The sequence below is a fragment of the Tachypleus tridentatus genome, chromosome 1 (genome assembly GCF_004210375.1).
Source record: "Tachypleus tridentatus isolate NWPU-2018 chromosome 1, ASM421037v1, whole genome shotgun sequence".
Classification (NCBI taxonomy): domain Eukaryota; kingdom Metazoa; phylum Arthropoda; class Merostomata; order Xiphosura; family Limulidae; genus Tachypleus; species Tachypleus tridentatus.
The window spans coordinates 151606197-151618456 of record NC_134825.1 but is presented as its reverse complement, the minus strand read 5'-3'; the positions used below and the strand labels follow the sequence as shown (position 1 = coordinate 151618456).

General features: G+C 33.8%; 1 protein-coding gene across 1 annotated transcript in view; it reads left to right on the top strand.

Annotated features, from left to right (window-relative positions):
• Positions 1-10613, top strand: part of LOC143227290 (frequenin-1-like) — a 123276-nt gene extending 112663 nt beyond the window's left edge. The window contains exons 6-8 of the mRNA XM_076458750.1: positions 378-466; positions 3887-3964; positions 7418-10613. Of these exons, the coding sequence (XP_076314865.1) occupies positions 378-466; positions 3887-3964; positions 7418-7510 (260 nt within the window). The 3' untranslated portion in view covers positions 7511-10613. The remainder of the gene's footprint in view (positions 1-377; positions 467-3886; positions 3965-7417) is intronic.
• Positions 10614-12260: the final 1647 nt, after the last annotated feature.

The window sequence follows — 12260 nt, the reverse complement described above, 5'->3', positions numbered from 1 at the left end:
ACGTATTCCTGACGTTATATCCGCACACTGAAAATGTATAAAAGTAAAGTTCCCGTGACGGGAAATGGAGGCGATACAGGAAATCGTGATCCCTTAATGCAACTTTACGTACACACAGGGTAAAAATTTCGCGAGGTTGGGGGTTGCACTTCGCGAGTATCATACATATAAGCACGAATTCCATTATAGTATAATGATACAATGAAAGTTAATATACTTAACCGATACTGAAAACCAATAGTTACTTCGCAGTGTGTCAGCAGAGAGTTGTATTACGTTTATAGAATGGAATACGATTCAAGGAATACAGAACTTCATATATTAGGTTCGTTATGCATATCCTTACATACTGTTTAAATTGAATGGTTTAATTATAGGGGCGTTCAAGCTATATGACGTGGACAACGACGGATACATTACGCGAGAAGAAATGTACAGTATTGTAGACGCCATCTACCAGATGATGGTAAGTATTGTAAGTATAATTTAGTATTCGGTGCGTTACTTAGACGTGACGTCATATTCCACCATATATTAGTAAGTATCATATACTCCATTAACCACATGATGGTCAGCATCAAAGTAGTCTATTTTGTTTTGTTTCTGGACCTGTGCGCAAAATCACTCGAGGGTTATCTGCGCTTGCCGTCTATCATTTAAAAATAATAGACTAAAAGAAATACAGTGACTCAACACCATCTGCTGCAAACGTTTGGGCTACTATAATACAATAGTTGGATTCATCGTTAGCTTATGATGCTCCCACAGCTGAAAGGACGAGCATGTTCAGTAAAGGGATTCGAATCCGCCATCCGAATATTTTAAGTCTTGTGCTTTAACCTCTAAGCCATCCCGGGCTCAGATGCCAACTTCAAATATCGGAAATGCTACCTATAAGAAGTGGTTAATTAACGTAAGCGCATTATGTCAAATCTCGTTTTCAATCCTAACACTTGTTTGTTATAGCCCTTGCTGTTGTTCTTTGTTTTAAGATAAACTGGATGTCTCTCATGAATGGAATAAAACGCGTTTATTTTAGAGAAAACTGAATAATATTTTCTATGAACATTCTGATATTTTCTTTCTTTGTTTAGAGCTGAGCTCAAAGCTACACAATGGGCTGTCTGTGCTCTACCCTGTTTCTAGCGCAGACATTTCGCTGTGCCACTGGAGGGATGATAACCTGTATTAGGTTCCTTGATTGTTCTAATAAGCGCCCTATTTTAAATTATTTGACTAGATAGAAAACTCCTGTTAGGTTGTTTATTTAATTCTAAAGTGAATTATACCTCATTGGCCTGTTTGGCACTTTTTTTTCTTCATATTTCTGTTTGCTAAAGTTAAACTTCATGACTGGATATACAACACCTTCTGGGACAGGATTCGTCACGTTTCCAGTCTCAATTGTTTGTTGTTTCAGAAGGTTTCGCAACGCTACACAAAGTCTATCTGGTCACAGCAGCCCTTGATTTTGAACTGATAAACTAGTTAAAAATCAGTTACTCGGCATCATCCACCACCACCTCTTGACCATACTTCTATCTAATCGAATAGCAAGATTTTTTTTTCCGTTACATTTTTCTAGTACCCATGGTGCATAGGGCGAAGCGTGTTTCTGCAACGATGATTCGCCAACCATGAATATTCTGATTCACAGTCTGGGTGCAATCTTACTAGTAATTTAACTTATGTAAATAGGTTACTTTAAGATATTGTTCCGTTCTGTATACTTTTAAAATGTTTTACACGGTTTACTCTAACTTGCTGATAATATGCCTCAATTTATTTATTTTTTGAAATCAGTTTCGTTGACAGATTAAGTAAATACCTTGTGTGTATGTGTGTTTGTTTTCTCTGCTGAGACCACCGACAGGAGTCGAGCCCCTGGTTTTAGCGTTGCAAATCCGTAGACTTACCGCTGTACCACCAGGGTATAATACCTTCTCTTATTAGTTTCTCCGTTGCATATTCACTGTAACATTATGTTCCATCTATCTAGCATGAATTTAGTCTTAAACTCCAGCAATAAACTTGAATACTTATAACGATAAAAATTGAGATTTGATACATGAGGTGAACATAGCATAGATAACTTATTGTGTAGCTTTTAATTAAATACAAAGAAATATAGACTTCTGGTATGCAGATACTGCATTTTCACATGATTTTATAATTTTTACATTTTAATTTAATATATTTTTCATAGGTTTCTTGACCGGCTTGGCCAGATGGTTTGGGCGTTCGATTCGTAATCTGAGGGTCGTGGGCTCGAATCGCCGTCACACCAAATATGCATGCCATTTCATATGTGGGGACATTGATCATAACATTATAATCTCCCTATTTATCGGTAAAGAATTCGCGGTGGGAAGTGATGACTAGCTACCTTAGCCATATGCTTGTAAAATACGAACGGTTAGCACAGATAGCCCTTGTGTAGCTTTGCGCTCAAATTCAAAGCAAACAAGGCTCGGCATGGTCAAGTGGGTTAAGGCGTACGACTCGTAATCCGAGGGTCGCGGGTTCGAATCCCCGTTGCATCAAACATGCTCTCCCTTTCAGCCGTGGGGACGTTATAATGTGACGGTCAATCGTACTATTCGTTGGTAAAAGAGTAACCCAAGAATTGGCGATGGGTGGTGATAACCAGCTGTCTTCCCTCTGCTAAATTAGGGACGGCTAGCGCAGATAGCCCTCATGTAGCTTTGCGCAAAATTCGAAACAAAACTAATGATACTTACTACTGAGTGATAACTGTAGATAAAATCAGATAACGTTATTTAAAGACATTCACAAAAGAAATTGTAAAATATGCTCATTTAGCCCTAACTTTACCTATTATATATATATGATATTTTTTAAAAGAACTGGGCGTTGCCTAGTGGTTAGCTTAGGTAGTTGGGTTGTGAAGTGAAGTATCTGGAACTATAGACGTTTTGAACCGAACGTGCCCAGAACATTAAATTATAGACGAGTTATGAAGATAATAACACTCAGTAACATTATTCAGTTCAAAGACGCGAACAAAGTACTAGTGGTGGCTGGTTCGAATCCCCGTTGCACCAAACATGCTCGTCCTTTCAGCCGTGGGGGAGTTATAAAGTTACAATCCATCGCATTGTACGTTGGTAAAAGAATAGCCCAAGAGTTGGCGGTGATGACTAACTGCCTTCCTTCTAGTCTTACACTGCTAAATTAAGGACAGCTAGCACAGATAGCCCTCGTGTAGCTTTGCGCAAAATTAAAAGAAACAACTTACGAGTATGATGTAATGAGTGAATATAATTGCAGTATTGATTGTACTTTGTTTACAATTTTTGTGACTTATGTTGCTAGTAATTCTAAAACCAAGAAAGTCATGGACAAACAAGCAGTTAAATACAACAACAGTATAGAAGAATGTTTAATAAGAAAATGGTGTTCGTTGGTAACGTTAGGACTAACGTATCATTGGACACTTAGTCATCTTTATTTTTAGGGCAAAATATGTGAACTAATTGCTGTTATCTTCGAATCTCGTTAATGCGTGAAAGTTATAGATATCTTCAAAACCATGCTTGTTGCATCGGTGTAAGCGCTGTAGAAACAAATTTTTCGTGTTTTTTTTTTTCTTTCTCCAGGCTTTATAGTGAAATGCATTGCGAAAAAGTAGTTGAATAAGCGTCACCTATCGGTAGGTAATATGAGTAGAATATTTTCTTTTAAAATTCAGTAATTTTTATAATCACCCAAATAATTTATATTTCCAGCACACAGTTCATGAATAAAATATTTAAAAGCGATTATACATAAATTATGTAATGATATAGTATAGGTTGTAATATTAATGTGTGCATAATTTCTCATTGCACTTTATACACCAAGATACGTTTGATAATTATTTTAGGGGAGTAAAGCCCAACCAGAAAGTGAAGAAGATAATCCCAAAAGAAGAGTTGATAAAATTTTCGAACAGCTTGATAAGGTAAGAAAATTAAATCATAATTGCATAAGGAAGAATTATTGACAAAGTATTGTATAAATGGAATATTAGAATAAAATGTTAGTCAGTTTTGTACAGGCATTGAGGTAGTATTTGTAAATATACCGGGGTTTTGATATTTCAAATTAAATGTCTATTCTGTTATGACCGTTTGGACTTATATTAATAATTGGTAGAAAATTTACCTGAAAAAATGTGAAAACAAATGCCAAAGTTTAACTTTCACACAATATTTAGATACCTTCTTAATCTAATGCAAGTGAAATTTCTTTCTTTATATTTATTATGCCTGTCGCTACTAAACGAATTGTTAAATTCTAGTTTTAATAGTTTAATTCACAAGGAGTAATTTCATTTTCGGAAGGAATCTAATATTCTTTTTAATTGGTTATATTTCTTCTTACGTTGCACATATGTGCACCGTTTTTTATTTAATTTTTGGCACGTACTGAGAATACCAAATATTGTTGAGTATTTTCAGTAATACTAAAAGTCACTGTTAATATAAAATTAATCCTTCAAACAGGTGTATTTTTATTATTTTTCCTTAAAACAGTGAAGTAATTTACAATGGTTCTATTTCACAATTTTTTTTTCTGGTAGTTGGAAGGTTTTATTTGTTGATCGATGTGGCTCGGGTTATCCAAATATTGAAGACGTATTATATCTGTATGTAAACACAGTGTGGTTGTGTTTTCCAAGATTGTTATATGTCTAAAATGGTAAAGTTTTAATGATATTTAACTTTTTTCTCACATCATTAACTTTTTTGTTATAATTGATCTCGGACAAGCCTCCAATTTATTATGTTACGTGTTACGATTGCAAATAACTGAAACTGAGCTATGTTTGAATTTAGAAATTAGTTAAATGTTGATATGCATTAGATTTATATTTGACAATAAGACTGATATGTGCATTTTCATACTTAACTCAAATGTATTTTAACATACAAACAGTGATATAATTTGTAATAATGGTTATTACAAATAGTTATAACAAATAATCATTTATGTACAAAAGTTTTTGGTACACAAACTGTATTGAGTCTTCTATCTTATCCGGAACTTCCTTGATATCTATGGAGGATTCACGATGAGCGAATTAATTCTGAGTTAATAGAGGCACAACTCACTCAACGAGGAGTGAGCTAACCCTTAGCTGATCACATGTGAGTTTTCACCGCTGAAGTTAAACGGTTAAATATCATAATTTCCGATATTGTGTTGTTGTTGTTTTTTTTATTTCTGGAAATAAAACCCTCAAACTCGCTAAATTTTTAATTATTTTTTTTATAAATAGTGTGGACAAAGATTCCATTAGAGAAGGAGCATCTCTTTGCCCAATAGCAAAAAACGCTTTGAATGCATCTACAGAAAGATGTTTAACATTTATGGTGCCGATGCAAAGATGAAAGTCTGGACCCCATGTCTCCTCCTTTTACCACCAACGGTATTTCATGCGATGGCATGGTTATAAATTATTGTTCTGTGATACAGTTTCCATTGCAGGAGATTTTTGCTCAATGCACTGAGTTCAACATTGTTTATCTTCTCTTTACACGCTTTAGAAAGTCCTATCGACGATTTCTAAGGGTCGTTTGAGTAATCTAAAGTTACAGAAATTTATGGAAGATATTTGCAAATGGTGTAGCAAATCTCTTTGTATTTTGCAGAAAAAATTAGCGTGTTTATTTCCACATGTAAATGAAAACTTTGGCTGATGATGTCACATCCTGTTGGTATCCATTCCTTACAAGGAGAATATTTCTTTGTAGTTCAGTACTGTCAGCATGTTAACTGCTGTTATTACCCTAGATCAACATTTCTTAATTTTGCCTTTAATATTGTTGTACACTAATTTTAAATGTTATAAGATTGGTTACGAGTATAAGCGGTAGTGCTAACTGTGATAATTTATTTATTCACTTTGCCCCTTAAAAGCTGATTGTTTGTTTATAATTGTGAATATTGACGGTGAATATATTGGTTATTTCTTTAACATAACTTCGGAATTGATAAATATAGGTGTAGTTACTAAATCTTGCAAGTGGATTAATCTTGGCGTGACCTAAAAGCATGCTATTTTTAACGCTAAAACTCGAAGTGAACAAATTCACAAATTACTTGAGAGATGGTAGTGCCATCTAGTTAATGTTCTATTAACTGATTAAATGAAAAATAACTTTGTAGTTAAATTCAGACACTCACTGGACCACGTTCATTACATTTTTGCTGCTACATAAAACGAATTATTTTATTATTTTCGCTCTGATAAGTAAGTGTAATACCAATTACGCCAAATAAATAAAATAAACGCATTGTTTAATTAGTGATTAATGAATACTTTATAAATTAAATAAATAACTTGTTTTTAAAAAAAGTTATTTGATAAACCGTTATGAAAGTGTTTGTGTAATTTCGCAATAATTTCTACGTGAAAACGGTAACCGAATGTCCTGATGAATAAAAGTAACTCTCCCCCTAGTGTCGAGTAATGGGCGTTTTCCAAGCTTGTAAACGGGTAATCAATCTTTGTTCTAACCATACGATTGGAGTATAGAGCGAAAGTCCAGACATAATCATATGTTAGCACGAACTAAAAGGTCGAATGTCTCTGACACAAGCACTTTCAGTGTACTCTATTGTTTTAACTCTTCATTCGTACAGTATTCTTGTGGTTCATGATGCATTTAGTTTTTTTTACTTTTCTCACTACTTTTTCCCAACAGGTTGTTTTCTATGTACTTATTTTAAACAAAGAATGCTTATCGTACATTATAAGATACCCTCAGTCACAGCAAACATCGTAAGATTTGCATCGGATCATATGAAAGAAAGTTTATAATCAATAAGGTCATAGAAAGTGTTTGTAAGAGAGGTGATATCGATTGACTGTATATTGATTTATATATGTGTGTGTCTGTGTGTTTGAGGATTAGATATTCGTAATTAACAAGTGTTTTTATTAAGCTATTCTCAAATCTAAACGTGAGTAACATTAATTCACGACGAATCACTTTAGTTCAAATATTATTTGCCATTTGGGTTAAAGAAACAAACAGAATAAGTAATCCACGTTACATTTAGTTCCAAGTGATATTCAAATTGCTTCGAGTACGTGTACAAATCTGAGAAAGAATTAGGTGAGTGTGTGAATTGCATATGCCTGTGTATGAAAAGCTTAGTGAACACAGAAATAACACAAGAAACATGAACTACTGTATTTCTAAATATATAATTAATGTTTAAAACTTGAATTAGCCCATACAGAAGCCAGACATTTGTTATCGGGACTTCACGATATATTTCATAATCCTTTCAACTATCGGAGCTACTGTTACTTTCATTTTTGTTACAGAAACCTAAAATAGGAAGCGTAGACATGGAAATGCATATTAATTGATTTCATATTAGATTATTTTTGTGATTTCAGAACCAGGACAACAAATTGTCGATGGAGGAATTCCGGGAGGGCTCAAAACAAGACCCGAAGATAGTTCAAGCCTTGTCACTGTATGCCTCATGAGTTTTGCCTTTTTCATATAATTTCCATCTTCTGCGATTCTTGTTAACGTCTGATAGGATATTCGGTGTCATCAACATTATAATTTTAAGGCCACATTCAATAAATTTAATTTGTTATAATATTAATTCTTTTTACCAACTCAGCAGTGCCCCTATACTTTCTTCTTTTGACCAAAATAGTGAAACATCTATCCTTAAACAAGGCAGAAGAAGCTTACCCTAAGCCTTTTATAACATATTCGGTATTATCAAAATTGCACTCCAAATCAGTATCTGATTTAATAGTAGTTTTACTCTTGAATCAATTCCTTACAGATCCCAAATCGTTTCTAAATTCAGTACTAATTTCTCTCTTGGATCAATCTCCTCTGGGCTCCAAACAGCTTTTTCATTTATCATTTAACACCAATTTCTCTCTTGGACTATTCTCCTCTAGACCCCAAATTGCTTTTTGATTCAGTAAACGTTTTTCTCTCAGTATGAGTTGCTGTCTTGGATTAGACTTATAGATTATATTAACTATTACTTAAAACAGGCATTATCTTGTTTCTGCTAAAGCCGTAATTATGAAGATTATAAATCCTTGCAACAGCAACAACAGTTCATTTGTTAACGGTAGATAAACTGTAACCTACTTCTCTTAATATTATACTTAAATTAGAATCGAAGTCACATTACAGATTTATTGGAAATTGCGTCATATACCATGTTTAACTTTGCCGATTCTTCATCTAATAAGAAACGGGAAATTGAAATGTTGCATGTGATAAATGTTTCAGAATTTCATAAAATATTCTATTGCTTTACTGTGATCATATCACCAATGTATATAACCCAGTATGTCTGCTTTTCTTGTATTTGTGTAAAGCTTACAAACCTAGTGTAACATGCGTTTTCTTTTCTTCAGTATTAGGTAAGTGCAGCCATGTGTTTCTCTGTATTACCTTCTAAACAAGTTGTAACTACATCTTTCTCGAATTTTCTTTAGTTAGATTTTACGTCTTAAAACGTAAGCATCTCATAGTGATCTTTCTCAAAGTTAGCAACGCTCAACTGGTTTTTATTAATAGACTGAGAACTTAACAAAAATAGCTGAATTTTCTGTTCGTTTTAGTGCATGTTCAGAAACAATATACAACGATTACACATTCCTGATAGATAAATGCTAAGATGAAAAAAAAAGCCAAGGATTTTAATTATGCACTATAGGGATTAAAGGTATTACTGTACGAAAGTATTAGAAAAGAGGGTTTAGAGAAAACGAATTGTGGTGGTGATATTTAAATGTGATCTCGAAACAAAATATTTGTAAAAGCACCAGCAGAAAAATTAAAATTTATTTCAGTAGAGTACTAGAGAAAACAATAAATTACATGTTTCTTTGATAAGTATGTAACAAAGTTACAATACATATATTATTTCACTGCACAACAAGAAAGAAAGGATAAGTTTTTGTTATATTTCTTGCCTCTTTTCAGTTGTTTATCATAGTTTTTCCTAGAAAATACATATTCAGTAAGAAGTTCCATGGATATTTAAATAAAATCATGTAAATGGTGACATATTAACAGAGATTGCAAACAGGCGGTTGATCCTGATTGGGTGAAGTCTGTTAATTTAGGATTAGCTTCACAACACAGTTCATGATTATACAATATTATCAGTTATTATAATAGCCTTTATTACATGGAGTTAACTTTAGGGTAACGTGAAACGTTTTGTGTTGACTACATCTTAGTTTCATGGAACTCACAAAACATAAAACTTTTTGATACATTTTGTAAAATTAAATCTTTCAGTATGATTAGCATTGGAATATAACTGTGCGATATGTGGAAGGGTAAACTATTAATTGTGTTATAACCAAAGTTGAGTTTAAAAAGTGTCCCAAGCAATAGAAATTCGCCGAATTATTATGATTAGTTTTGCAAAATTATTTTGTCATGCTGTTATTTTTAGCACTTATTTTTGTTTCTTAACTGAGACTGCCCAAACATACTAATAATGATAAAACAGTTCCTGTGTATGTTAGTCAATGAATAACTGAACGTTAAAACCTTTGGCCTCCATTGTATTTTGAATACCATTTTAAACGGAGGCTCGTAACAACAGGGTGCACTGTTAAATAAAATAATCGGTCGTAAGGTGTTGTTCATTTGAGACATTATAAAATATATGTTGGCATTGTTCCTTGCATCTTTAAGTGTTGTGTCACGTGCTGGAGAATGGGTCATTGAATAATTTATCCTGTTTTAATCACTTGCCCCCTGGTGTAAGAGGCACACCAGAATATCACGCTACTTTCTCGTACTTTTTTTTTTCAGACCTTTTAAAGCATAACCCCAGGTTTCCTACTTTAATATTTTATGATCCGTTAATATTTCGTCATATCACGTTTTGAGATGGTGTTACAAACCTGCAGTGACGTAATTGAAAATATCTGGAACTGAAGGTGAAAACAATCCAATAGCGACTAAGAACAAGAAATCGTAAAAGTGGAGTGTAAATAGGCCCTGCAATATCGAGCCTTGAGGTGTTTTTTCTGCTCATACAGCGAGCGATACATTATTTTATCAATACAAAATCTTCATAGAAATTTAAATGGAAATAATTTATTTCGAAATGTTCTTTATAAATAAATTTAATCGAATTATGTCTTATTTTCAATTACGTATACGTTTAAAAAAATTGGATATATGTGTCACGTGAATATTTTATTACAGACTACGAAAATGTTATCTGAAGGTTATGTTTGGATCCAATAATAGTAATATATTAATGAAATTCTTGAGGTAAACCTGGTGCATGTTTCTCAAACTAATGGCAAGTCTGATACTTTACAACTTTTTCCCATTGAAACATGTTGTGTAACATCTATATACAGTTGCGAAGGGTTATTAATTTCTCAAAGTGCAGTAGATTTTATGGTTGTTAGAACGAATAAAATAAAGAGCCACAAACGCTTTGAAGGTTAAACTAAGACATTTAAAATATTAAGTGACATGTTTGAAAAAACAAAACAACAACTGTTTATTGATTGATGTGTTTAGAGTGAAAGATGGAGTTCATTGTCTGATACGATTAAAATCTCGTGTTTTCTTTCCTGTACGTGTTTCTAGTTTCAAGCGTGAATTTAAACAAGACAAAGAGCATATAATATACAGAATATTTAAATATTAACACTTTAATGTATTCACACTTCTTACTTTTAAATTACTTTTCTCTGCTTCATAATACATATTTTTATACTGAGCACAGATAAATGTCAATTTGTTAGATCATATTTTCTTCCAATGCGCGAACTTAAGTTTTGAACTAGCCCGGCATGGCCAAGTGTGTTAAGGCGTTTGACTCCCAATCTGAGAGTCGCGGGTTCAAATCCCGGTCTCACCAAACATGCTTGCCCTTTCAGCCGTGGGGGCATTATAATGTGACGGTCAACGTTTCGACCTTCTTCGGTCATCGTCAGGTTCACAAAGAAAGAGGTAACTGACCGGAAGCTGACCACATGACCGCCCTCTACATTCTAATTATATATAATTATTTAAATTATATATTCAAACATCTATACCGCCCTCTACATTTCGACACAGTTACACAACCCCTTTCAAACAATGTGACGGTCAATTCCACTGTTCGTTGGTAAAAGAGTAGCCCAAGAATTGGCGGTGGGTGGTAATGACTAGCTGCCTTTCCTCTAGTCTTACACTGCTAAATTATGGACGGCTAGCACAGATATAGCCATCGAGTAGTTATGTGCGAAATTAAAAACAAACAAACTTTTGAACTTTATTTTCATTTTACAGCGGTGAAATTGTTTTTTTACTAAAAAGTAACCTCTTCATCTATGGCTTGTAAAACACTAAAGTTTAATTTCAATATGGAAACACTTCTTGTCTTTCAAAGCACTGTACATGTAAAATACAATAAATTTTCTAGACAAACTATGACAAAATGCAAATGATGTAATTAATTTTAATTCAAAAATTAAATAATTTGAAGTAATATTTAAAATAGAATAATAATTATTGTGGTAGCTTTGTGCTTAACTAAAAACAAATGGAACATTTACTTTTCTATGAACTGGTGTGGCGTTGCAGTTAGCATACTGGGCTGCTTATAACAATACCCAAAGTTCGACCCCACGAAATACTGCCGGATAGGCTTCACACTTTCAGCTGTGATCGTATTATACAACTGACAGTCATAGTCCCTATTCGGTAAAGAGCATGCCTCTTAAGGTACGGGCGTTACTTAGTGATTGTCCTCCTTATAGTCAACCGTTCAAAATTAGGGACTGCTAAGCCTGAATCTTCGGTGTCTCTGAACAAGGTGTTTAGACATTCTGTTGTATGAAATGTAATTCAGTTTGAAAATACCAACTCGAACGAAAAATAAGGAAACAGCAAGTTACTCATACTTAACAAAGAATTGGTTTGGTTTGAATTTTGTGCAAAGCTACACGAGGGCTATCTGCGCTAGCAGTCCCTATTTAGGAGTGCAAGACTAGAGGGAAGGCAGCTAGTCATCACCACCCACCACCAACTCTTGGACGACTCTTTTGCCAACGAATACTGGGATTGACCGTAACATTATAACGCCCCCTCGGCTGAAAGGGTGAGAATTGATTGATGTGATGGGGATTCGAACCCACGACCCTCAGCTTACGAGACGAACGCCCTAACTACCTGGCCAAGACAGGTCTTTTAAAAAATAAATGGTTGAAAAACATAATCAATACGTATTTCAAC